The sequence below is a fragment of the Hypomesus transpacificus genome, chromosome 23 (genome assembly GCF_021917145.1).
Source record: "Hypomesus transpacificus isolate Combined female chromosome 23, fHypTra1, whole genome shotgun sequence".
NCBI classification, from domain to species: domain Eukaryota; kingdom Metazoa; phylum Chordata; class Actinopteri; order Osmeriformes; family Osmeridae; genus Hypomesus; species Hypomesus transpacificus.
The window spans coordinates 3053769-3079636 of NC_061082.1; the positions used below are offsets into that span (position 1 = coordinate 3053769).

The following is a 25868-nucleotide window of genomic DNA, read 5'->3' on the forward strand; positions in this document are numbered from 1 at the left end:
CTAAGAATTAAAGGCACGGATGGGGGTTGAAGCCATGATCTTTGGTTTACGAGACCGACGCCTTGCCACTTGGCCACCATGCCCTGCATCTCCATTAGAAATGTTGAGTTTTCTCACAGGAAAACACTTTTCGACAAATGATGCAGAGCTACTCACAAAACCATCAAGAGGCTTCAGCAAATGACAACTACTAAACAAAGGCACGGATGGGGGTTCAACCCATGATCTTCGGTTTACGAGACTGACGCCTTGCCACTTGGCCACTATGCCCTGCAGCTATCAGAAACTTTGAGTTTTCTTGCAAGAAAACCCTTTTCGACAAATGATGCAGAACTACTCACAAAACCAACAAGTGGCTTCAGCAAATGACAACTACGAAACAAAGGCACGGATGGGGGTTGAACCCATGATCTTCGGTTTACGAGACCGACGCCTTGCCACTTGGCCACCATGCCCTGCAGCTATCAGAAATTTAGATTTTTCTTGCAGGAAAACCCTTTTTAACAGCTGACACAGCTACTCACAAAACCAACCGGTTGTTTCAGTAATAGACAACTAAGAATTAAAGGCACGGATGGGGGTTGAAGCCATGATCTTTGGTTTACGAGACCGACGCCTTGCCACTTGGCCACCATGCCCTGCATCTCCATTAGAAATGTTGAGTTTTCTCACAGGAAAACACTTTTCGACAAATGATGCAGAGCTACTCACAAAACCAACAAGTGGCTTCAGCAAATGACAACTACGAAACAAAGGCACGGATGGGGGTTGAACCCATGATCTTCGGTTTACGAGACCGACGCCTTGCCACTTGGCCACCGTGCCCTGCAGCTATCAGAAATTTAGATTTTTCTTGCAGGAAAACCCTTTTTAACAGCTGACACAGCTACTCACAAAACCAACCGGTTGTTTCAGTAATAGACAACTAAGAATTAAAGGCACGGATGGGGGTTGAAGCCATGATCTTTGGTTTACGAGACCGACGCCTTGCCACTTGGCCACCATGCCCTGCATCTCCATTAGAAATGTTGAGTTTTCTCACAGGAAAACACTTTTCGACAAATGATGCAGAGCTACTCACAAAACCATCAAGTGGCTTCAGCAAATGACAACTACTAAACAAAGGCACGGATGGGGGTTGAACCCATGATCTTCGGTTTACGAGACCGACGCCTTGCCACTTGCCCACCATGCCCTGCAGCTATCAGAAATTTAGATTTTTCTTGCAGGAAAACCCTTTTTAACAGCTGACACAGCTACTCACAAAACCAACCGGTTGTTTCAGTAATAGACAACTAAGAATTAAAGGCACGGATGGGGGTTGAACCCATGATCTTTGGTTTACGAGACCGACGCCTTGCCACTTGGCCACCATGCCCTGCATCTCCATTAGAAATGTTGAGTTTTCTCACAGGAAAACACTTTTCGACAAATGATGCAGAGCTACTCACAAAACCATCAAGTGGCTTCAGCAAATGACAACTACTAAACAAAGGCACGGATGGGGGTTCAACCCATGATCTTCGGTTTACGAGACTGACGCCTTGCCACTTGGCCACCATGCCCTGCAGCTATCAGAAACTTTGAGTTTTCTTGCAAGAAAACCCTTTTCGACAAATGATGCAGAACTACTCACAAAACCAACAAGTGGCTTCAGCAAATGACAACTACGAAACAAAGGCACGGATGGGGGTTGAACCCATGATCTTCGGTTTACGAGACCGACGCCTTGCCACTTGGCCACCATGCCCTGCATCTCCATTAGAAATGTTGAGTTTTCTCACAGGAAAACACTTTTCGACAAATGATGCAGAGCTACTCACAAAACCATCAAGTGGCTTCAGCAAATGACAACTACTAAACAAAGGCACGGATGGGGGTTCAACCCATGATCTTCGGTTTACGAGACTGACGCCTTGCCACTTGGCCACCATGCCCTGCAGCTATCAGAAACTTTGAGTTTTCTTGCAAGAAAACCCTTTTCGACAAATGATGCAGAACTACTCACAAAACCAACAAGTGGCTTCAGCAAATGACAACTACGAAACAAAGGCACGGATGGGGGTTGAACCCATGATCTTCGGTTTACGAGACCGACGCCTTGCCACTTGGCCACCATGCCCTGCAGTACTAACAGATATGAGTTTTCTAGCTGGAAAACCATTTTCAACAGTTTAGGTTTTTGACCTTTGGTTTATGATAGACTGATGCTTTGTTACTTGCGCCTCTGTTCTATAGACCACTTAGCTGCTCTCTATAAAAGTGTAAGAAAGAAAAAGTACATCCACCAAACTATTGAAACTTGTACTTTTACGATTTCAAACGTGTTCTCAGGGAACAAAGGGTTATCGTGGTCCACCAGGGCCTCAAGGATTCATGGGGACAATGGGACTGCCAGGCACCACTGGGTCACCAGGTGCACCAGGACAAGGTTAGGTGCTTTCCCCAAAAACGTTTTAAATAATATCCTTACTTGGACCATAATGCTTATTATGCTGTATTATGTCGCTGTTTGTTGCTGTAACATTTATTTAAGTAAAATAATCAAGTTAATCAAGGTAATAAAGGCAATTGGTTGTTTCTGTCTTCCTTTAGTGTATGCAATTCCAGGAATCAGAGGAGCGAGAGGTGAAAGTGGTCCTGAAGGCCATTGTAATTGTTCATTGCCTAAACAAGTACCCAAACGCGAATACAAGAAGGTTTCACTTGTAAGTATGAGATTAATATGTCACAATACATTTCCTAACAGGAACCATCATTAGAAAATTGTGTTTAGTTTACTCATTTACCCACAGATATACGTTGTGAGTAGTGAACATGAGATGTTGGAGTTTGAAAATGAGAATGTTATGGTCCTGAGGAAGGACACAGGCATGTTGTTTTTCTACTCAGCACCAGAGTGGATCAATGTTTTGGCTCAGGTAAACATTGCTATTAAAATACTGTCACAAACTCTTGTACAGTGCCCACTCTTTGTTAAAAAATAAAACCTCCAATTGGCATTTTATCTAAATACAGTTGTCTTACAGCATTATATTGGATTTCATTATACAGGCTGTGGATCAGTGACTCCAGCTCTTCTGCCTCCGATGTTTTTCAAGTAGCTCATCTAAAACTGACGATATCAGCAATATTATTCCTTTCCCTGAACGGCCTCTGAGTCTCTATAATACGATTGCCTTGCTTGTCTGGCATACAATAAAGTGAACATGTTGCCCCCCAAAAAACATTGACTGTTGTAATCAGTGACTGAAAAGAGGTTTCTGATATATAGGTATTTTCAACACCGTAAGGAGAAGGGAGGCAGCAACACGGGGGTTACTGAAAATCTGGCATTTCTGGGTCGACATCCTGGAGTTCCAGTTGCCTAGTTTTAGCTTCAGGCTAGTGATGGGAAGTTCGGTTCTTTTTACTGATTCGGTTCTTTGAATCTCGTTCAGTAAAATGAACGAATCTTTTTTTGAGTCATTTGTTCATTTCAGGGGGGGGGGGGGGGGGGGGGGGGGGGGCTAGGGGGCTATACGTCCACTGCAAAGGACGTATAGCCCCTATACGTCCACTGTAGGTTAGTGCATGACATGTGCACCAGCAAATACTATTTCAAAATAAATTCCTGCATTAAAATAATGTATCATGAGTTTGTATGATTTGGTCATGTATTATCACACTAGCATTTAATTATCACGTCAAACAATTACACTGCACTAAACTGTAAGTGTAAATGTAAAGTGAAAATAACAAAACCAGTCAGTATGATGACTTGAGCGAATATCATTCATTCACGTCTTACTAAAACAGCGGCCACGCAAAAGGGAATAAGGAAACTGTTTCCTCTACTAAAAAATACAATGCGGGTCACGTGAAAAAAGGATCCAAAGACTCGTAGAAAGACCGAGTCGGGGAAGGAACTAATCATTCGTTTCCTCTAGCTACAGAGCCTATGCAGGTCACGTGAAAAATGATCCAAAGACTCGTAGAAAGACCGAGTCGGGAAAGGAACGAATCGTTCGTTTCCTCTTGCTACAGCCTATACAGGTCACGTGAAAAATGATCCAAAGACTCGTAGAAAGACCGAGTCGGGAAAGGAACGAATCGTTCGTTTCCTCTAGCTACAGAGCCTATGCAGGTCACGTGAAAAATGATCCAAAGACTCGTAGAAAGACCGAGTCGGGAAATGAACGAATCACTCGTTGAGAGGACTCGTTACTCCCGAGTCCTTATAAGGATTCGTTCAAAATGAACGAATCGTTCACGAACGACACATCACTACTTCAGTCTGATCAGAGACTCTGGTCGTAGGTAGCTAGGCTATCAAGTAGCTTTGATTTGTGCAGTTGACGCAATTATCAAAATTCACATTGTCATCAATATTTGCGATCAGTAAATGATGCACAGAAGGCTGACTCATTCCCTCAAGTTATTAAGCATGTAGCTAGTTAGCTAGCAATGAAAGAACCAAGTGTCGAATCACGATTGGTGGCAGCGTCGCGCGCTCAGCAACTGTGGCTGACATACGATGGGGACGAGCTTGAGCTACTTTTGGATTCTTTTTGGGCCACTCAGTCGAATCGGCATATTGTCTCTGTTGTTCCTGTTTGTGCATAGTCACAGCACATGCAAGCATCAAGTCCCATCTCCGGCAGAGGTAAGTTAAAGGTGTTCTCATTAGCGTGGCTCTCTATCCAGCTAGTCTAGCTAGCTACCTTTTAAATCCAACTAGCCAGCTGCCGACTTCTCCGAATCACTGGATAAGCGGCTGATTACAGTAGCTAGATAATTAATGCAGACAAGTTGTATGTACCTAGCTACATCACTGGTGTCGTCTGAATTTATAACGCTTAACTGTTTCACCAGTTAAAATATTAGTTAATTTTAACACTAGCTGTCAAGCTAGCTAACATGCGCTCACAAGGTTCTCTCAGTTTCATACTCTCACAACCTAGACGAGGTATTGTTTAGATAAAAGTGCTGCTAGCTTTTATCTTCTAGCTAGGTGCTCTGAGTCGACAGACTGACTTGCAAAGTGCAAATGTTGACGCCATGACCCACGCTCGTGCGATAAGATGTAATAAACTAACCGTTCAACCTTCTCGTCCATTACAGCTAGCTAGCGACTTATTCTTAGGTGTAACACTGTATCCTCTTGCAGGTTGTCCATAAAGTGCATCTGAGATCTGAGAGGTTGACTAAGAGAAGCTCCTCTGATCCACAGTTAAAAATACAAATTATTTATGATTTCAGCGTAGACAAGTAAGTGTCTGTTAGATAATGACCACTGTTTTGTCTTGATATGTTAACATAATAAATCTTATCAGCTCAGTTAAATGTGCGTATTCATGCTCCTTGTCTAAACCTCTTATTATGTATGTATGTGTCTCTCAGTTTAGATGCAGATAAAAGAAGCCTTGTGAAGGTATGTTTCTGTGCTTACTGTGGCTGAACTATGGCAGAATATAACACACAACACACACAGTTTCTTAGTATTCTGCATTAAACTACAGTTAACTTGGCAGATGTCAAACTGGTTTTCTTGTCACTTTTAGGATAAACTTTTTCCGCAAGCAATTGATTACCTCCAGAGAGCTTTTCAAGTGCGCCGGCAAGTGGGTCCAGTGTTATTGAGCAGGTAGTCATTCACTTCTTCTGTCTGTCCTTCATACATTAACAATAAGTATAAAATGCATTATACAAGCATACAAATGATACATGATTGAGAGGTTCAAGATTTGTATTTGCTCTTAAGATGATAATCAATAAATTAAGCCTACCACCAACACTGTTTAGCTGATTGTGGGTAGTAGGAGGCCATCATTGATGTCTGTCTTCATGTTCCTGTACAGACAATGTGCAACCAATCAGTATCTGCGGAAGAGAGATGACCCTCATCGCTACTGCCAGGGGTCATGTGCTGAGGTCACAAAGTGTGGACCTGTCATCGTACCTGAGGATCATTTACAGGTGAGTTCCAGATAAGATGCACTGCAATTTGCTTTCCCACATCAGTGCATATATAAGTGCCCGTAGCTTAGTCCCTGATGACATAAACAGAAGCCAGCATGTCTTGGAAGAATTAAGCCAGATTAGGTGATCAAAACCAGGGGTAGAGTGCACCCCCTACAGGTTTAAATATCTACATTCACAGTAGCTACAGTGTAGTAAATTCAGCAACTGCTTGTGAGCTATCACAAGAATCTACCTCAGCACAAAACAGTCCTAGTGATTTTGCTGTTCTTGTTTGGGATGCTGTTCACAATGTTGTTGACGTGTTACATTTATGCATTTAGCAGACGCTTTTATCCAAAGCGACTTCCAAGAGAGAGCTTACAAAAGTGCATAGGTCATCGATCATAACAACGAGCCAAAACATGAAGCAGACATTGTGAAAACCAAATAAGTGCCAAAGAGAAGAACCATAAGAGTATGCAGTTAAACAAGTTACAATTAAATAACATGAAACTCAAAAAGTGCAAGTGTACCTGTAGAAAAACAATCAACAAAGTAAAAATATTTCAGTTAGAATTTAAATCTGTTACAACTAACCAACAAGATCAACAAGTCTCTCAATAAGAGTCATTGTGATCCTGGAGGAAACTGACATCAGGTCCAGCCAAGCATTCCTAAGTGCCGTTGTAATCCTGTGTTGTCTAATACTAGTCTGTAAATCCCAGCAATGCAAGGTGTGCAGTGCAACAGGCAAGTCCTGTGGTCCCACAGGCCCAGCAGACGGACCTGGAGTGACGGGGTCCGACTTTGTCCTTTACGTGAGCGGGGTGACCACTGAGAGGTGTGGTCAGGAGAACATTGTAGCCTATGCTGCCTACTGTCAGCTGGAGGCTGAGCTGGACAGGTGAGAGCCATCAGGCCACACACCTTCAACCTTTAGCCCAATTTCTTACAATATCCATCTTTTATTTTATGGTTTTATGTCAACATAAACCTACAGCAGTAAATTTATTTTTTTATTTTTTATTAGTGAAAATAATGTGGTTACTGGATCTGGATTTGTGACCCTGGATCTCTCTCTGTGTGTTTCTCAGGCCAATTGCTGGGTATGCCAACCTGTGTCCTAACATGATCTCCCCCCAGCCTCAGGAGTTTGAAGGCATGTTGTCCACCGTTAAACATGAGATCATACATGCCCTGGTAAGTACACTTTCTAAATTAAGGTATTTGAACAGTATCCACGTTACATACCGAAACTCAGTCTACACCATGGGGTCAACTGGGGCTAAATGGGAAGTTAAATGTCATTGACAATGCTGTGTGCTGCGGCTCACTGGTGGATGTGTCCTTCGTCGATCCCACAGGGCTTTTCAGCGGGACTCTTTGCCTTCTATCATGATGACAATGGGAAACCCTTGACCCCAAGGTTTGCCAGTGGACTGCCAGCCTTCAACGAGACGTGAGAAATTTGATCTTGACTGCTTGTCTGTTGTTTCAGTTGCGCAGTTTTTAACTAAATTTGTAGTTCACTAGTTTTGTCACACTGCAATTGTGTCCCATATCAACCCTCTTAAAAAGGACTAAATATGCTGTAGGTAAATGGAGCATTTAATGAATGACAATGGTGGCTGATGTGTTGATATGTCGGCCTGTGTGTGTGTCGGTTAGTCTCACAGCCTCGCAGGATTTAAAGGGAAAGTCACAGTTGCTGCTCCCAGCACTTTCCATTTTTCAGGAATTCTTTTTGTTCCCCTAGAGAGAATTATAAAACCTTTCCCCTCCACTGTGTGTTAGATTGGGGTTATACCAGTGGAGCAATGCAGTCATACGGAGGGTGACTCGTCTTTGGGACATCCGAAATGGAGAGATGGTTCGTCATGAAGTGCATGTGTTGGTGACCCCACGCGTTGTGGTAAGTGTGTGTTTGTAACATTCGATTTTGGTTGTTTGTCTATTTGTTGTGTACGTTGTGTGCTTTGTGTGTATCCTGATTCTGAGTGTTGTTCTAAGGAGGAGGCACGGAGCCATTTTGGGTGTCCCATTCTAGAAGGAATGGAGCTGGAGAACCAGGGGGGTATGGGGACAGAACTCAATCACTGGGAAAAGAGATTGCTGGAGGTGAGACCTTTTCGCCATTGTGAGTGAGGAGGACTGAGTGGAGATGTACTGGAAGAATGCATTAGTCTGAGCGAGGGATGGATTGTTGCGAATGCTGCTGTTTTCAACTGCCCGTGTTTTTACTAGAACGAAGCAATGACTGGATCTCACACTCAGAACCGGGTCTTCTCTAGAATTACCTTGGCCATCATGGAGGACACTGGGTAGGTCTGCTGTCTTACTAGAAGAGAATATGCTGGAATGCTAAATGCGTTTTTACTTTTGCTCATGTGTTTTTCTGCGTGTGCGTGCTAAGCTGGTACAGAGCCAACTACAGCATGGCTGAGAGGCTGGACTGGGGCAGGGGGCTGGGCTGTGATTTCGTCATGAAAAGCTGCAAGTTCTGGATGGATAGACAGCGCCAGAGGCAAGTTGACCTCCTCAAACACACATGGGCGCACGCATACTCTCTTTGATAAGTTTGCGTCTGAAACAAGTTCAAACTGTTTTGTCTGTGTGCACGCCAGTCGACATCCTGTGACGCCCTACTGTGACACGGTGCGAGCCACGCCCCTCAAGCTCACCTGTCGACAGGACCAGCTAGCTGTGGCAGTATGTAACCTCCAGAAATACTCCCAGGATCTGCCCATGGACTACCAGGTAAAACCACACAGTGCACAAAAACACATAATACCGTTCACCAAAGTGTTGTGAAAGGTAAAAAAAAAAATACATATAATGTATGTAATTTTGTTTTTGTTTTACCTATCCATATTTTCTGTATTCTTTCTTATCCGTTGCTGCCTCTGGTCTGTCTGGTTAGTACTTTGACCAGATCCCAGATGTCCCAGCTGGGGAACAGTCCTCTTACGGAGGTGCTGTGGAGATCGCTGACTACTGTCCCTTCAGCCAGGAGTTCAGGTGGCACCTCAGTGGGGAATACCAGCGCAACTCCCACTGCCGCATTCAGGAGAACCAACCCGGTCAGTGAACATCTGGTCCACCTGTCTCTTGTAACCCTTGTCTGTCTGTCTACCTGGGTATCTTTTAGTGGCTCTTATTCTGGTTCTTTTTTCCTGTGGGTATCTATAAATCTTAATGCTTTGCCCTTTTTCCTGTTGTTGAGCTGTTTTTATTTTTTAGACCGGTGGAGGAACTACGGTGCAGAGCAATACGGGCCTGATTCTGTGTGTGTGTACCAGAGAAGAGCCTTCATCATGGAGCAGTGCACTCGCACCATGACCCATCCTGACTGGGGCAGCGGCTGTTACAAGGTCCAACCTTAACAAAGACTTTCTATCTCCTAACCCCATCTGCCGACCATGTACACCTGGACCTCTAACAACACGTGTGCCTGTTTTGTGTTTCAGATGTCGTGTTCAAGCCTGGGGCTGATTTTGTGGGTTCAAGACATGCCCTTCCAGTGTGTCCGTAAAGGTCAGGTGCTCAGTGTTAGCGTGCTCATCAATGATTGGGTCTACAACGGCGAGCTGATCTGTCCTGCCTGCTCAGATTTCTGCCCTAATTGTTTACTCCCACACCAGTTCCCGCCTCTCAACACCACCACCAGGACTCTTCCTATTGGTCAGTCCACCCCTCCTCCTTGTCATCCATGCTGCAGTCTATCTCATACACACCTACACGCATACAGACTGAATGAACTGCAGATTATGGTGAGCTGTGTAGTGAAAATTGTGTCACTCTTTCTTCCAGACCCTTGCTCCAGTTCTTCCAGCCTGGTGGTGACTCTCTGGCTGCTATTGTTGAACCTGGTCCCTCTCCTGGCTGGCTTCATCCTCTGTGTGTGAAACTGACCCAACAGTGTGTGAGTGGAACTAAAATGCCAGCCGCATGTGTGGGGAACATGCTGTGCATCCTGGTAGTTTTCTAGAAGAGGATTAGTTCAGGAAGGTTCCACAAAAGGCTCACGACTACCTCAGTTGGCCCCCACAACTGTTCTGTGCTTGGGGGAATATCACCACCCTGGCTACAGGCCTCTCAACATCAGGCAACTAACTACAGGTGGAGGACATGGAACAAAAGGAGTGCAAGAGGATCAGGTGGTCACATACACATTTGAAACTTTTGTTTCCTTTTATCTTTTGACTTCTTTTGGTCACCATTTCTTGAGAATCACTTGTACAAGTCAGGGAAATTTGTAATACTTTGTCATAAGAGTGCAGTGTAGCGGATCAGTAATAATCCAAACCCGAGACCATAAATGTCCTTATTTCGGACACTAACATACTGTAGCATTATTTCTAAAGTGTTAAAATTAAGTTGGAACATTCTGCACTCCTGTTCAATTGCAAACTAGTACAAACATCCTTGTAAATATTTTTTGTCTTGTCATGGTGGCTTTGAATTTGTGTGAAGGCACCATTTTAATGTGGAGATTCATGACCCAAGCTTCAGATTTCTGCAAGTGCACAGAGGTGTAGGGACTTGAGAGGATGAAGCAACTAATCTAAACTTGCCATGGCTGAGACTGGCCTTCCCATAGAGATGGAACAGAAGTGTTCCCATCCTTGCCTCTATCAGAGAAATACAAGCCATTGATGTTTAGTTATTGAACCAACAATGTGCCCGTCTGGACATCTAAATCAGAAGCCATACTCCCTAAACGGACAACCCTGATGAAGATAATGATGATAAAGGAGACTCCTCCCTTCCTACCCCGGTTTTAAGAAATTTAATATTGTGTTTTAATATTGTGTAGTCTAGACTGCCCTGTGCTCCATGCAGTATGCATCCTGATGCAGTATTCACCTTCCTTACAGATCACTGTGTGAACATGTAGCCTAGCCAACCCGTGCAGGCTATAACAGCCCTTAGGGCTCTTTGGTGGACAGGGGATAGAAAAATAACACTAACAGCAACATAACAATCTAACAGACGGTGCTTGATGTTGATGGTAAACCCTGTAATACTGAGATGTCTTTTTCAAGGGATTTGATTCAAGAAATGTGTTTATAGTACAAATTAATATATTATTGAAGAAAAGCATCTTGCTGATGATGCTAAAATGTTAATGTATAGTTATTTAATTTATGTTTTTTCATGTTGGGTCATACAGCTCTGTGCTGATATGTAAAAATGGACTGGGAAGTTTGAAGCCTTCAAGTCACATGCAGTCAGCCAGAGAATATTATCAAATAAGCTGGGCAACAATAGTACTTCCGGTGAGTGTGTGTGTGTGTGTGTACGTGCCAGAGTAACTACAATGATTAACACCTGGTGAGAGTGTAAACTGGGATCAAATAATGTATTTTTATTTGCCATTGATACCCCTTTCCTTGTTAGTGTGTTCATGCTGTTACAGGGGCATTATTCCATGGTAACGTTGGCTTTGATGTACCTAAAGCTGAGTACGTACTAGTGTCTCTGGTGTATTCTCAGGGGGGGGGGGTCAGCAGCGTGTACAAGCTCACTGAAGGCAACAACAAAGACCATCAGCATCACCTGGTGTTTGCTCACCATAGTGTAAGTTTGGGCACTACGTTTGTACACAGTGTAACTTTAACTTTAATACTTGGTGTTTGACGTTTTACTGTCTGTATTTATTTAGTATTGATCTGTAACAGGACCTGATATTTACCCATGTAGACATTGTGTGTTCATTCCATATGGTTATTTTATTTGAGATCTTTTGGTCTCTGACATGCACTGCGAGTGACAGCTTTTGACAATTTGAGGGTATAATGTCCCTTTAAGTACACAGAGATCTGTTAGCTATTGTAACATGTGAAGGCTGAGGTATTTATTATCTAAGTGCAGCTAAAGATATCCCAATTATCTACAAATTATTTTCTAGTGTTTGCACTAAATAAGTAGAATTGGCCTTAATGATATGAAAGATGGTTGATTATGCTTCCCTGTGGTGATGTTTTTTGTTTGTTTCTGGGAACATTCCAGGGTTTAATTATTTTGTAAGTTTTGGATGGTTTATCATGGTGTACTGTCAAAAGATCCTTCTAAAATATAATGTAGTACACAAGCATACTGCACTAAACTGTCATTGGTTTATACAGCCTGTAGAGGGCACTAACAAATCAAAAGTTCATTTTAGTCACCCATTGATCATGATGCTACAGATTAATAACAAATAATTTTGAAATATTTGATTGGCATGTGATTAAAATAAATGGTGAATCAGAACTAGCAAACATTTCATTTATGTACAGAGACCAAAGATGTTTCTATGCAGAAATACATCATTTCTTATTTTGCTCATAGTCCAGGAAAACAAGTTTAATTGATACACTACATATGAATTTGTTTTATATCTCAAGTATGTTCATTTTCAAAAAAAGGGCTGCTTTTTAAGACAAAAAAATAAGAAATACTGGTGCATCAAAATAAACCATGTCTGAGACTCGAGTGTGAAGTCTTTGTTTTTTCCTGTTCTCTTCAGACTGCTCTCTTCTGACAGATACGTGTTTTTGAATGTTGAGCTTACTAATGTACCATCTAAGAACACAAAGGGATACACAAAGTTGACAAAATTGCAGAAAAGATACATATACTATCAGACCTTATATATAAAGGTGATTTATACTACATTGATGGCACCAGTCTACAATCACTTAATATTATCTAGGGCACTTTATCATCATATGACATCATCAAATTAGAGAAACAGATGGGATATTGGTGCTCCAGTTTGGTTTAGTTTGGTCTAGTCATTCCCATTTGAGGAATTGCTCCTCCTTTTGAGAGTAATAAAATGGCTTGACATTAGGGAGATTAGAAACTTAACATTGCTTGACTAAGTTCTAAAGGGAGATCAGTTGATCCTAATGACTTCATCTTATTTTGTCTGACATCATAAATCAGTCTGACTGGTTGTAAAGAAAGGCATCCCTTGTCGGACAGACAGTCAGCAGATGATTGGATTGGTCTGATTCTCAAGTTCTCATGGTACACAGTCTGGGTTAGAGAGTCACAGTGTGTGTTCCAGTACATAACCACATCTTTCAGAATTTAGCAATAATTACTTAAGAATCCATTATTTAGAGAAATAGATTGGAGACCAGCTCCTTTCCAGCAAATCCACTACCAGTGTTTATCATACAAGAACCTGTCTGTATGTCAGTTTAGATGCTTCGATCTGGCTTCAGATCTGTGGCGGCATTTCAGGGTCTGTACTTCCCTCTGAGTTTGTCTGGAGAGGACGGTGTTCAATAATACCAGAGTCTGTGTCAGGGGTGGGGGTAGGGGTGGTGGTAGGGGTATGTGTGGAGCAGGGGGCTGAGGGAGGGGTTGGGTCAGGGGCTGGAGGTTCCTGCTGGCAGCTGTTGTCTGGTTCTGCTTCCACCTGCTCTACCTCTTCCAGGTCCAGGGTGTTAAAACGTTCAACCACACAGTGGGCAGTCAACCGGGCCTCTGGGTCGTGGTCCCAGCACTCCGTGATTGTGGCGCACAGCAGGTCCATCCCCTGTACATTCCGCAGCAAATAGATATTTTTAGTCACTGTATACCTTTTATTCATATGAAGTGTCCAGAACCTTAAAAAATAAATCAGATTTTTGAGAATAATGCACTGCTCGTTCGCTAATCCATGCTAACTCATTTGAGATTTGATGGTGACTTCATGTTCCCAAGATCCAGAATTATTTATTATGTATGTTAACGTCAGTCATGTATGTTGATAAATGTTTACTTATAAATATATTTTCAAAACTGGATCACAATACATCTGCAGACCTGGTGTTGTGTCCAGCTGGAGGGAATATCAGGTCGGCCTCTGTCCCTGAGAACCAGGTCTCTCATGCTGTCCACACATGGCTGGTCACACACCTTGGACCCAAATGCAGGCTCATAGCTTTTCACTTCTGCATGATTATAGCAAAAGTACAACAAACATTAGGTCACATTTATGGTAACCATCTGACACTCTGAAATGTGTCAACTCACCTCCAATAGCTAGGCAGCGAGAGGACATCTCCCAGAGGACCAGGGCCATGGAGTAGACATCTATCTGTTTAAATGCCTCCAAGTCCTCCAGGTTCACCCTGGACTCTAACACTTCTGGGGCCATGTAACGAGCCGTGCCGACCTGACCGGGATCACACACAAACGTCATTCTCTATCACTGTTTATATTTACCAGCTTCTGTGTTTCTATGGTTCCTCATCTCCCAGTACCTGTCCACTGTTGGCAAAGTCGTCCACTGTGAGAGAGAGGTCGAGCCGTAGTGCCAGGCCAAAGTCACATAGGGCACACTCGCTCCTGCTTTTCACTACGATGTTGCTGCTTTTCAGGTCACGGTGAGCCACTGGCACCTTAGGCACGCCATGGGGAGTGGTGTCACTGTGCAGGTGTGCTAGTCCCCGCGCCACAGAGCTAGCCATGGCACACAGCTCTGCCCAACTAAGCACCTCGCCAGACAGGAAGTCCTGAAGGTTTCCTAAGCCGTGATAGGCCATAACTAGCCAATACTGCCGATGGGCGGATCCTAGAGGCCCACGCTCCTCTGAAGTCAAGAACTGCACCACATTCTCATGTTCCAGGTGGACGTCAGAGAAGATGAAGCGTTCGTTTCGCCACGAGACGTACTCCTCTGACGGGAACACTTTGACAGCTACCGTCTCGTACCGGTTGCCTGCACCGGTGCGGTGGAGAAGCCTTGCTCGCCAAACCTCAGCGAAGCGGCCTTTGCCCACCAGTGCCTCAAGCTGGAGGGGCAGTAATTCTGTATTGTGGTTCAGGCTATTGTGCATGTGAGAGGTGTCCTCATCTCTGATGGTGGAGAGCTTACACAGACAGGCATCCCTCACTCTAACACCCTCCTGGCCCGGTGACAGACCCTCCGGAAGCTCCAGAGCCTGGTAAGGACCAGGGTTGCACCTGTGTCCCCAGTCTTTTGATTGCTTGCCAGGTTTGCCTGACTGACGTGTGCGGTAGAGGTAGAAGGCCATGGTGGCAATGAAAGCGACCAGCAAGGGGGGCACCAGGCTGATCACCACCACAGGGATCACATCTTTACTCTTCAGTTTAGAGAAACCTGAGGTGGCACAACAAACACATTTAGATTAATCACTAATCATTTAGTGACTAATCACAGTCATTCCACAACAGAGGTCTCATAAAGAGAGGGCTTACATAGGCCAGGATCGATTTGACGGTAAATTTAATCTATTATATATGTATATGTATTGTATGCGACGGTGACCCCCTCATCCTCTGCCAGGAACCTTGGGGTTACCATGGATGACGAGCTCTCCCTCACGGCCCACATTGCTGCGGTCTCCCGGTCGTGTAGATTCACCCTCTACAACATCCGGAAGATCAGGAGATACCTGTCTGAGCACTCCACCCAGCTGCTTGTCCAAGCACTTGTCCTCTCCAAGTTGGACTACTGCAACTCGCTGCTCGCCGGTCTCCCATCATTCGCAACCCGCCCTCTTCAGAGGATTCAGAACGCAGCGGCCCGCCTGGTCTACAATCTACCCAGACGCTCCCACGTTACCCCGCTCCTCATCTCCCTCCACTGGCTACCCATAACGGCCCGCATCAGATTCAAGACCCTGATACTGACCTTCCGAGCAGTGAACGGGACTGCGCCCGACTACATCAAGTCTCTCCTGCAGCCTTACACCCCCACCCGCCACCTACGGTCTTCTTCAGACAACCGCCTGGTGGTCCCACCTCTCAAGACCGCCCGGTCCCAGCTCAAGCTCTTCTCCTGCCTGGCACCCCAGTGGTGGAATCAACTCCCCACCTCCATCAGAGACACGGACTGTCTCTCCACCTTCAAGAGAAGGCTCAAGACGCACTTGTTCCGGGAGTACAATGGTACTTAGGAATGGTTTGCTGAACCTAACGCTAGTTTCCTCAAGGATCACAATGACTCTTGCTTAGACTGTTGCTCTTGTTGGTTAGTGGTAGCTGGTTTAAACTGTTGTATTCTATTTTAGTTAATCCTATTTTTATTGCTTTCCTACAGGTACACCTGCACTTAGAGATTAATGTTGTGTAATTTAACTTGTTTAACTACATGCTCTTATGGTTTCTTCCCTTTAGCACTATTTTTTGGTTGTTCACAAAATGTACTTCTTGTTTTTGACTACCCGCAATGCTGTGGGGCTATCTTGTTGTTATTATCAGTGACCTATGCACTTTGTAAAGCTCTCTCTTGGAAGTCGCTTTGGATAAAAGCGTCTGCTAAATGAATAAATGTAAATGTAAATGTAATGTATACATTGTATCTGGAATAAAAGCAGTGTTAGTTGTTACCGTTGGAGCCTTTGTCAAATATAAGCTTGTCGTTGCACTCATGGTCTCCCACACAGCCACAAAAGAAGAGAACTCCATCGTCAGTAGGCTGAGGCATCATCACACATTGTCTGGATGAAGAGTTGGCCAGCAGAGTCACATCCATGCTTTCTAGTGGCTGCTGGGGATGATGGCACAAAGTCTGTACACTCAAACTTGCGTTGGTCTTCCTCCTGGGGTTCACATAGCCACACATAAACACCAAGCAGAAAGATTAGGATGGTGTCTTTCCCAATTATCTGTAAGTCTAATTTTACAGACATTGCACCAAGACTATTTCTTAAAAAAAAAAGAAGTTAGACTGGACTTACCATATAGCCACACAGATCTCTTCACTGAGGTTACAGAAGGAGGAGAGGTTACAGTTGCTGTTACACACATTGTCCTTACACTCAGGGCTGGAGTACTCACACCACTTACACAGGTTTGTGTTGATGTGTGTAAAAGGGAGGATTGAGACACCTGGCACATACACACATACATACACATGAATAAGTAACATCACAGAAGATTTTTTTTACAACAAAATAACATCTAAGGAAAACAGTTCAAAGTAACAAGACTGCAATTATAGAGAAGAGAGAACTCTTACATCTGGTCTTACACAAGAAGCAACATAAGTTATTGTTGTTTAAAAAAACATTATAATTCAGTAGTGAAATGTGTATATTTGATCTAGATACACTACACATTTTTGAATGTATTACATGTGCTAATGTGTGCATATCACTTTTTCAATTGAGTGATAGAAAATAACAGCAGATGTGGTGAAAAGGAACAGATAAAAATGCGCGTGTGCGTGTTTGTTTGAGCGGGTGTTTTCCTTTCTTCCCAGGCATCTTGCACAGTCCTGCACTGCCACATCACAACAATATCAGGCCCTGATCAGAGCCAGATGATAGGGATGAGCTAACTAAACTAGGCAAACATTAAAAGAAGCTGTACACATATTTCACATGGGACCTCCAGATGTTGGCGGATGCCAACAATCCAAATACACACGCACACAAAGACAAAGAAGGGAAGAAAACTAAAAAGGCTTGGGTAAGCAAAAAAGCCCCCTCCGCAAACTTCCAAGTAATTAAAATCAGCAGTGACTGCTCCAGGAATAAATTGAAGCCAGAAGGGTGAGTTGAAGCCAAGTATGAAACTCCGCCCCCTTGGTGCTCATGGGAAATCCAAATGCTGCATGCTGACTGGAGGCAAAGAGGTCTGGGGATGAAGGCAGCTTTTATTTACTTTACAACTTTAGCTAGCCTCTCTCCCTCTCCCCTCCCTATCAGTTTACACGCTACACTCAAACATACTCACATGTGGCAATGCATACTCACGCACACACACACGCATGTGCACATAAAGTATCCACGCACAGAAACACAGGTAGCACATGGACAAGAACAAACTCTCCCATAAACATACGATACAAGAAAAAGAAAAAAAATTGTACATTACATAGCAGACAAGAGGAAATAAAACAATGCCAAGAGTTGTATAAGCAGGCCCCTATTTTGGCAAGAGGAGAACCGGATTGTGGGGTGCTGGGTTGGAGGATGGGTGGGTTGTAGGTTTTAGTTATGGTCGCTAGAACTATAATCTCAAGGCCAACAATAAAAGTCCAGTGTCTTTGTTTAAAAAATTGTTCCTTTCTCTGAATAGCATCATCCCGGCCCGGCCGATGTGGAGGCATCTCTAGGCAGCAGAGAGGCAAGTTGGCAGCCTGGCACATCGGACACGGTCACATCGCACACTGGCAGAGCGCCAAGAGAAAAGGGGGGGGGGTTCCTATTCCCTTTTAAATCATCATAACAGTATTGTCATTGTAGGAGAGGAGTTGGGGGGTGTTGGTCATATTGAATCATCACATTGTATGACTTGGTGACGAAAAGTCAGAAGATATAAAGACAACCTTTCTTCCATCACTTTCTTCTAAATAGCTCATTATATCCTCTCTTCTGATAAGCCTTTTTGAATATTCACTCTTCTTTTTCCTTGATTTTTCTTTCTTTTTTAACTTCTGTCTTCCCCTCTTTTTAGCTTTTTTTCTCTACATAATTCTGAATTCAATCTAAATAGCACAGAGTTTAAGGTCCTGGACCTTAAAAAAAGAACAGGAAAACTCTGGGGACTTTTGAGAATAATGCACTGTTTTGTTGCTAATCCATGCTAACTCATTTTGGATTTTGTGGTGACTTTATGTTGCCAAGGTCCAGAGTTTTATGTTATCTAAACAAACAGCTACTCTTACTCTTCCTAAAATGCAGCATGTCAGAAGAGCATTTAAATGAACTCAATATTTCTCCACCTACAGTATCTCTGTTTTTACGTAATCTCGTCCTATTCCCCTGAGATGCCCAGTTAGGCAGCAAGGATAATTGAGTCTCAAAATTGATTTCCTGTTGAAGATTTCCATTGCAGATGGCAATCACATTTTGATATGGCAGTCTATTGTTGCATCTTTTATACATCAAAACGGTGATTTTACTTTTTATGGTCGTCAGTGGCTATTACATCCTGATCTATTTATGTTGGATATACAATGCTGTTATTGAACCAACTCTTTATGTCAAGTTGTATAAACGGCACTGAAAGAATTAGATGGATAACGAGAAAGTAGACATTTCTTTAACAGGAGTGGCAGTATTTCATATCACACTACTAACATCATCAAGCATATATCTTAAGTTTCTCCACGTAACAAACGAAAAGGTTTGATTCAAGCATAAATACCCTACGTATCTCTCGTGTCTAATGCATAAACCCCCTCCCCCTTGACAACATTACAAACTTTTAGAAACAATAGACAGTGAGCACCACTTAACAGCGCATACGAAGAGAGAAGGAGAGTACTTACAAAGTGATAGAAAAACAACATACACTGCCGAATAACGCCAGTACCCCATAATCTTGACATAAAATAAATCGATCTAAACGACCGTGTCGCGCTGCACCGTTATTCAGGCATACGGGTAAAATAGACGCTCGTTTATTGAAGTCGTATTTACTGGAACAACTGGCTCGGGCTCGGGGGTTGCTGGCTGAAGTTCCGTGTAGGCGGATCCAGATGTTTTTCATCCAGCTGTGTTGAGAGACACGCCCCAGAACTGTCCGCCGCTATTGATAGGACATAGGATGTTGATTGCCTCGCTAATAATTCATCTCATACAATGATAACGTGCACATTTTGCAAAAAAAATTAAGCAATAAAACGTTCAAAACATGGTAGTTCTCTTTTAAGTGCATTTATTTGGAAATATGTAGGCTATAGTTATTGAATATGTTTCCACCAAGGGAAATATTTTGAATATGGCAGACAGTCAGCTACATACAGTATAATCTGACAACCCAATCTGATAGGCACTTTGATTATCAACAGGTTGCTAAATTAGCCCGATTCAAAACTATATATTTTTACTTATTCTCATGTTGAACCACTTTTCAAATTGAAAAAAAAACCTGACAATTGCTAGTAACCGAAACACATTTGTTTAATGGTTTTAAAGGATTTATTATTTCCGTCAGTCGCATGACATTCAGGTGAGTTTGCAAACTTGAGTTTGCGCGCATGCGACCTACAGCAGAGGCGCCGTGGCCATCAGCTGACAGTCAGCACTCGGCAAAATGATGGCTGATTCTGGAACCGAGGAAATAGCGGTGATCGGGAATATCGACATCACATCTTCTGAACTAGAAAACAACATTAGAAATACGGTACGGGATTCCGATCGAAGTTTGAAATTCAAGTATTGGCTACGATATTATTCCTGGACATTGTATTTTTCATAACTATTCTTTTAGTTTAGTTGGCCAGGCCCAGCTTGTCCACGGACTTTCGCGAGAGTGACTTCAAACAATCAACAGCTGGTTGTGGAGAAATGTAGCCTGAGCTACCCAGCGCCATGGCTAGCTTTGTAAACACAATACAAAAACATTATTTTGGATTTGTTAAAATCGGTTGTTTATTTTTCCATCACAAGTCATTTTCACGACTAGCTGCAATTATAGTGAGTGGTTGGACTCTAGCTAAGTCAGCATAAGTTACTGCCGACAACGACGGTTACAGTACTAGTGGTGTAGAACTAGCTAACTAGATAGCTAACAGCCAACCTACTTCAAGCTACATCATGCAGCTCGATACGCTAGCTTGCACATATTTTGCATGTTTGCTACTGCACCCGAAAGTATACATGCATCAGCAGTGAGCAGTTTGTGTTGTCCACTTGCAGATGGTCGAGAAAGGGACCGCTCTGCTCAGGAAGATGGAGATATCAGTTGCAGAGGCAGACAAAAGAACGGGGAAGAATGCTGTCAACATTCAGGAGACGTACACAGTTTACCTCATTGAAACAAGGTACATTTCTCTGAAACATAGTATGCCATTCCTTGCCAGGACCTCCCTAAGTATGTCATAGACTTATCGTACAGTAAAAAAGTAAAAGAACGGGTCTAAACGGAAACAACAACTGCTCCTGGTGCTTGGCTCAGTGCCAAACATATTAGACTAACACGCATTTTTAGGTCTCATAGACCTAGTTAATATCTGTTAAACATTAACAATAACAAATCTGTTTCTCCACCTTGTGTGAAAGGCCAGTGGATACTGTGGCTGAAGGCACAAGCCCTGCACCTGACTCTGTGTGGAGGAGATACAGCGAGTTTGAACTCCTGAGGAATTATCTTCTGGTGGCTTATCCCTTCATCGTTGTCCCACCGTTACCAGAGAAGAGGGTGAGTGGATGCAATGGCTTATTTCCACATTTTTACTGACACTGTGTAGGAAATTTGCCACTACATCCGTTGTAGTGGATGAGTGTATTGGAAGGAACACTCTAGAATGGAAATCAATGCACCTTAAGATGAAGAATGTTGTCATCTAAAATACATCTTTGCATTTTATCCTGAGAATAGAGAAAACATTAGAAAACCTTTATACAAAGCTCCCATGGACTGTCACAACAAGTCACATGCTGATGCATCGCTTTCCATTTCCTGTTTGGTGCAGGCAGAGTTTGTATGGCACAAATTGTCAGCTGATAACCTGGACCCTGACTTTGTCGAACGACGGAGAGTTGGTCTTGAGAACTTCCTGTTGCGTGTGGCCTCACATGCTGGCCTCTCGAACGACAAAATCTTCTTTCTCTTCCTCACAGAAGTAAGCCTTCCTCCTCGGTGATGTCACTTCCTTGATGGTACTCTTGTGTTTGGGATGTTCCTCTCATGATTGAGATGTTTTTTGTATGTCAACAGGAGAAAGGATGGAGGGACATGGTGTTTGAGACAGGGTTTCAAGCTAAGGTGTGCACATCTGAAAATGTTCTGTCTAACCTTCTGAAACAATTGAACTGTCTTAAGGATGACATTTACCTGACTTATCTGTCTGTCTTCGTTACAGGCTGACTCCAGGCTGAAAGCTCTAAGTGCCATGTTCAGAGTTAAGAACCCAGACAAGTAGGTTAACATTGTGTTTTTTATGATGGCAAGGCCCAAACTTTTGTGGTCACCAAAACCTTTGTGATTGCTGTATTGGAAAAAGAGGCTGTATTTGTTTGGGACCATGGTTGATATAGACTTGATGTTTATGATTGTCCTAGTACTTCATTTTTGCTCCACTGTTCTGCTGTGTTATTCGTATCACATAGTAACATTCTACCGTTTCTCTTCAGAGTTCTTCTGTCGTGTGATGTGAAAGTAACTTAGCGGGAGGACTATATGAAAACAAAGTTGTCTTGTGTCCTACAGGAGATTCACTGAGTTGAAGCACTACAGCGACGAACTCCAGGCCGTGGTTTCTCAGCTGCTCCGAGTGCGAGCGGTTAGTACACTTGGGGGCTCTTTTAGAGCACACCCATACCTGAGTATACAGTCGTTTGAACCCACTCTACTCTACAACTCCGTTAGAAAGCAGTAATTCACCTTAGCTTGTCCTCTCTTTCAGAGGGTGGCAGACCGACTGTATGGGGTCTACAAGGTCCATGGAAACTATGGAAGAGTTTTTAGGTAGGAAGAAAGCTGGGAAATTGGGACAGGTTTGCGTAGCTGTACTAAGTATGCAGTCTGAAATGGCTATTATTTATACACCTAGGTGTTATGTGATATAGATTATGATGTGGCAGTCTGGCTGTAAATGTGGGTGTATTTCGTTTCCATAGTGAGTGGAGCGCTATAGAGAAGGAGATGGGAGATGGGCTACAGAGTGCTGGCCACCACATGGACGCGTAAGTAACACACTCAAGCCGACACACGTAGAGAAGCTGCCAGACTACTACGACTGACAGCCTGGCCTGCCAACGAGAGTAGTTTGAGTGACTTGGCCCGTTTCCCTGGAGTAGTATCCAAGGTAACAGGACTCCCCTTAGCCCAGTGTTAAATTGCTTCCAGATGGTCGAGCTCAACACTGGGGGTTAGAGGTCGGTCGGTCCCAGCGGGTTAGGGTCCATACAGACAGCAGGTCCCATGTCGGATATTCAGCAGCTGGGGACAGGGCTCCTCTAGCAGCCACCAGCTGCAGCCCACAGTGGACATGCTATACAGATCACATGACCCACACACCAGTCACTTACCCACACACCAGTCACATTTAGTCATTTAGCAGACGCTCTTATCCAGAGCGACTTACAGTAAGTAGAGGGACATTCCCCCTGAAGCAAGTAGGGTGAAGTGCCTTGCCCAACATCATCTGGCATGGCTGGGAATCGAACTGGAAACCTTCAGATTACTAGCCCGACTCCCTCACCGCTCAGCCATCTGACTCTGTCAGATTACCCACACACCAGTCACTCACCCACACACCAGTCACATGGCCCACACACCAGTCACATGACCCACACACCAGTCACATGACCCACACACCAGTCACTTACCCACACACCAGTTATGTGTTGTTAGCATGAAACAAGAGATGCTAGTGTTTAAACAGCTGTCACCAGTACTCCCCCACCCCCCCTTAAGCTGCTGTACTGTATATGAAGGAGCTCTATCACTGATTATCCCAAGTCTTTTAGGTTTGTTGTTGATTTACTTGTGTTACCTGTTTGGTGCAGGTATGCTGCATCTGTGGATGACATTCTGGAGGAAGAGGAGCACTATGCTGACCAGTTGAAGGAGTATCTCTTCTACACAGAAGCACTAAAGTAGGCCGCTAGATTGTAATCTTGGTGTCAGTTACTCTGTTGTTTGTGAGTGAGCTACTTTGCATTTGTCAACAAAGCTTGGTATTCTCTCCCATCAACTTCAGACCAGACAATATGCTGGCAAACATCTTATGTTGTGATTTTGCCTATGCCAACTCATTATTTGTTTCGGGTCTGTTTTAAGAACATTCTGTATCTGTGTAGGGCAGTGTGCAGAAAACATGAACTGAATCAGTACGAGTTGGAGATGGCAGCCCTGGATCTCACCAGCAAGAAGCAGCAGAAAGAGGAGCTTGTCACTGGTGTAAGCCCTGAAGCCCCTGATCCTCAACACACACACACACACACACATAGTTTCCCTATTCAACCCCTAGTTAAATAAAGAAATGATCACTTTCATTATACATTTGCCAAAAATGTATAATGAAACCTTGCAAACCCCAATACACTAATGTCATCCATGTTTCATGTTGGATAATGCCGTCCTTCCATCTGTCCTCTGTAAGCGCAGACCGTGCGTACGTTCTCCCTGAAGGGGATGACCAATAAGCTGTTTGGTCAAGAGACAGCGGAGCAGAGGGAGGCCAGACTGCAACTTCTGGAACAGCAGATAGACGAGGGGGAGGAGACTGTTAAAGAGAAGAATGCAGAGTGCGAGTAAGGCTTTCTCTCTCTCTCCCCCCCACTCCTGTCCTCCTATCTCTTTGTCAATATCTCCCTCTCCTCGCTTGTTGCGATGAGGATGTGATAATGCTGTGTCTGCCCCACAGTGAGTTTGTGAAGGCGGCGTGGGTGGACATTGAGCACTTCAAGCAGCAGAAGGACAGTGACCTGAAAGAGGCGCTCATTAGCTACGCCATCATGCAGATCAGCATGTGCAAGAAGGTAGGCCACATTTAATGTGATGATCGCACACCCCGTCCTCCTACATAGTACACTGCATAATACACACCTACATAATACGATCCTGAATTCAGTGCTCGTCATCCTCTTTTTCTAGAGGTTTTACTGTACCCAAACTCTCTTATTAGGGCATACAGGTGTGGACCAATGCCAAGGAGTGTTTCAACAAGATGTGACCAACCAGACCAATTAAAACCCAGAGTTTTTGATCAATCGAGCCTGCCCAGAATGTCCATTCAGACCCGTCATTCAAGCAACTACTAAACTTTTGCTGATTCAACCCAGTCTTTAAACCAACTATACCACCATTATTAACCCAAACAGCCCCTCCTACTGGGATGCACCAGACCACACTTTAGTTGGGATTGGTGAGCTGATATTCTGTGGAATGGGGGGATTTTATTTCGTAAATGAACTGTTTTTGTAAATTGAATTGTCCAAATAAGAATTATTGTTAATATTATTTGCTGTCTTATCATGCCAATTGCTGCCTAGATCTTCCTGCATGTAACCACAGTTGCAACTCAGACTGTAACAACACGCATAAGGTTTTCAGTTATATTTTACAAATGTACTTGGTCAGGTGCTATGTTTTAAAGTACTGTTGTCTGACATGAATGGCATTTTTTGAAGACGCATTAGGTCCATCCTATTAGCCTTTCAAGAAACTCTTTCATTCTGTCAGATCATTTGAGAAGGGGCATCTCTGAATGTGTTCTGACAGTTTTTGTAAATCTTGTTGCATTTGCTGGTGAGTTTTTCTAAGGTTTTAGAATGGGTGTTTTGGCCTTTGCTCATCATTTGAGTGGCCCAGTTCACGGACTCAATGTTTTTGTGGATTGAACTTTATCACCCATGTGTCTCTGCTTTTCTGCAAAGTCAAGGCAAATGCCTATAGGGTGTGGACAGTCAAATAATTGACCAAACAGGAAGGTTACACAGGAAAGACACTGGATGTAATTTGCCAATGTCACGTTTTCTAGCTCCAAGTGGCAGTAAGGGCCTGTGTTGATCAAGGTTAAGCTTATCCACCTGGAAACAGCCTAAAAGACAAATCTGGCCCTTGATGTTCTATTTGGGACCAAGGCTTACTACTATGCTACCTGACTGGCTCTGAGGTAGTGACAGGTGTCACGTGCCATCATACTCAAAAACTACGTTTTTACGAAGATGTGTGAACAGTCATGGAACTGTACTGTTTAATACATTTGTAATAATTATGCCAAGACACTAATAAAATGATCCAAGTATATTTACTCTAACTCTTCTATATATATATATATATATATATATATATATATATATATATATATATATATTGCCATTTGAGCCATTAACTAATATCGAACAACGTAGTTTGTGTGACCCTCTGAAGTTCGAAAGCAACCGTGGAGTTGAAAGTTATTTTCCACCACTAGGCGGCTGTAAATGTCCACAGTTAGCGCCATGCTGCCACCTGTTGGCAAATACCGGAAATACAGAATCCTTGATCTCTTGTAAAGTGTGATTGACCATGAAAAC

At 43.4% G+C, this 25868-nt stretch overlaps 3 protein-coding genes and 6 non-coding genes across 9 annotated transcripts; 2 read left to right on the forward strand and 7 right to left on the reverse strand.

The window, feature by feature from the left end:
• Positions 1-383: 383 nt before the first annotated feature.
• Positions 384-455, reverse strand: trnat-cgu. The gene has a single exon. It is a non-coding gene; the product is annotated as a tRNA-Thr (tRNA).
• Positions 456-753: 298 nt separating this feature from the next.
• On the reverse strand, positions 754-825 carry trnat-cgu. Its single transcript has one exon. It is a non-coding gene; the product is annotated as a tRNA-Thr (tRNA).
• Positions 826-1123: 298 nt separating this feature from the next.
• On the reverse strand, positions 1124-1195 carry trnat-cgu. The gene has a single exon. It is a non-coding gene; the product is annotated as a tRNA-Thr (tRNA).
• Positions 1196-1306: 111 nt separating this feature from the next.
• Positions 1307-1378, reverse strand: trnat-cgu. The gene has a single exon. It is a non-coding gene; the product is annotated as a tRNA-Thr (tRNA).
• A 300-nt stretch (positions 1379-1678) lies between these two features.
• trnat-cgu lies at positions 1679-1750 on the reverse strand. The gene has a single exon. It is a non-coding gene; the product is annotated as a tRNA-Thr (tRNA).
• A 300-nt stretch (positions 1751-2050) lies between these two features.
• trnat-cgu lies at positions 2051-2122 on the reverse strand. Its single transcript has one exon. It is a non-coding gene; the product is annotated as a tRNA-Thr (tRNA).
• Positions 2123-4275: 2153 nt separating this feature from the next.
• On the forward strand, positions 4276-12427 carry lmln (leishmanolysin-like (metallopeptidase M8 family)). Its single transcript, XM_047046279.1, has 17 exons — positions 4276-4645; positions 5150-5250; positions 5383-5413; positions 5544-5626; positions 5841-5958; positions 6669-6847; positions 7038-7143; positions 7308-7402; positions 7738-7855; positions 7954-8061; positions 8188-8264; positions 8357-8467; positions 8568-8700; positions 8864-9023; positions 9184-9314; positions 9411-9624; positions 9754-12427. Exons 1-17 carry the CDS (start codon positions 4517-4519, stop codon positions 9846-9848), a joined length of 1989 nt encoding a protein of 662 aa, XP_046902235.1. The 5' UTR covers positions 4276-4516; the 3' UTR covers positions 9849-12427.
• On the reverse strand, positions 12277-19359 carry tgfbr2l (transforming growth factor beta receptor-like). Its single transcript, XM_047046280.1, has 7 exons — positions 19169-19359; positions 16629-16779; positions 16279-16490; positions 14187-15046; positions 13957-14098; positions 13747-13874; positions 12277-13477 (listed from the first exon to the last, which is right to left on the reverse strand). Exons 1-7 carry the CDS (start codon positions 19215-19217, stop codon positions 13157-13159), a joined length of 1863 nt encoding a protein of 620 aa, XP_046902236.1. The 5' UTR covers positions 19218-19359; the 3' UTR covers positions 12277-13156.
• A 534-nt stretch (positions 19360-19893) lies between these two features.
• Positions 19894-25599, forward strand: snx4 (sorting nexin 4). The gene is made up of 14 exons (XM_047046281.1): positions 19894-20025; positions 20541-20665; positions 20904-21042; positions 21317-21466; positions 21562-21609; positions 21707-21762; positions 22054-22126; positions 22250-22311; positions 22464-22529; positions 23355-23444; positions 23649-23748; positions 23956-24101; positions 24215-24329; positions 24476-25599. The coding sequence occupies exons 1-14, from the start codon at positions 19936-19938 to the stop codon at positions 24521-24523; spliced, it is 1308 nt and encodes a 435-aa protein (XP_046902237.1). The 5' UTR covers positions 19894-19935; the 3' UTR covers positions 24524-25599.
• Positions 25600-25868: the final 269 nt, after the last annotated feature.

Coding starts and splice junctions, on each gene's coding strand:
- snx4 (XM_047046281.1), top strand. CDS start 19,936: ATGATGGCTGATTCTGGAACCGAGGAAATAGCGGTGATCGGGAATATC. Junction 21,043..21,316: donor CACCGTTACCAGAGAAGAGG/GTGAGTGGATGC, acceptor TGTTTGGTGCAG/GCAGAGTTTGTATGGCACAA. Junction 24,102..24,214: donor GAGAAGAATGCAGAGTGCGA/GTAAGGCTTTCT, acceptor TCTGCCCCACAG/TGAGTTTGTGAAGGCGGCGT.
- tgfbr2l (XM_047046280.1), bottom strand. CDS start 19,217: ATGGGGTACTGGCGTTATTCGGCAGTGTATGTTGTTTTTCTATCACTT. Junction 16,491..16,628: donor GAGATCTGTGTGGCTATATG/GTAAGTCCAGTC, acceptor TGTGAACCCCAG/GAGGAAGACCAACGCAAGTT. Junction 15,047..16,278: donor ATTTGACAAAGGCTCCAACG/GTAACAACTAAC, acceptor GTGCCACCTCAG/GTTTCTCTAAACTGAAGAGT.
- lmln (XM_047046279.1), top strand. CDS start 4,517: ATGGGGACGAGCTTGAGCTACTTTTGGATTCTTTTTGGGCCACTCAGT. Junction 7,403..7,737: donor CTGCCAGCCTTCAACGAGAC/GTGAGAAATTTG, acceptor ACTGTGTGTTAG/ATTGGGGTTATACCAGTGGA. Junction 8,062..8,187: donor GGGAAAAGAGATTGCTGGAG/GTGAGACCTTTT, acceptor TGTTTTTACTAG/AACGAAGCAATGACTGGATC.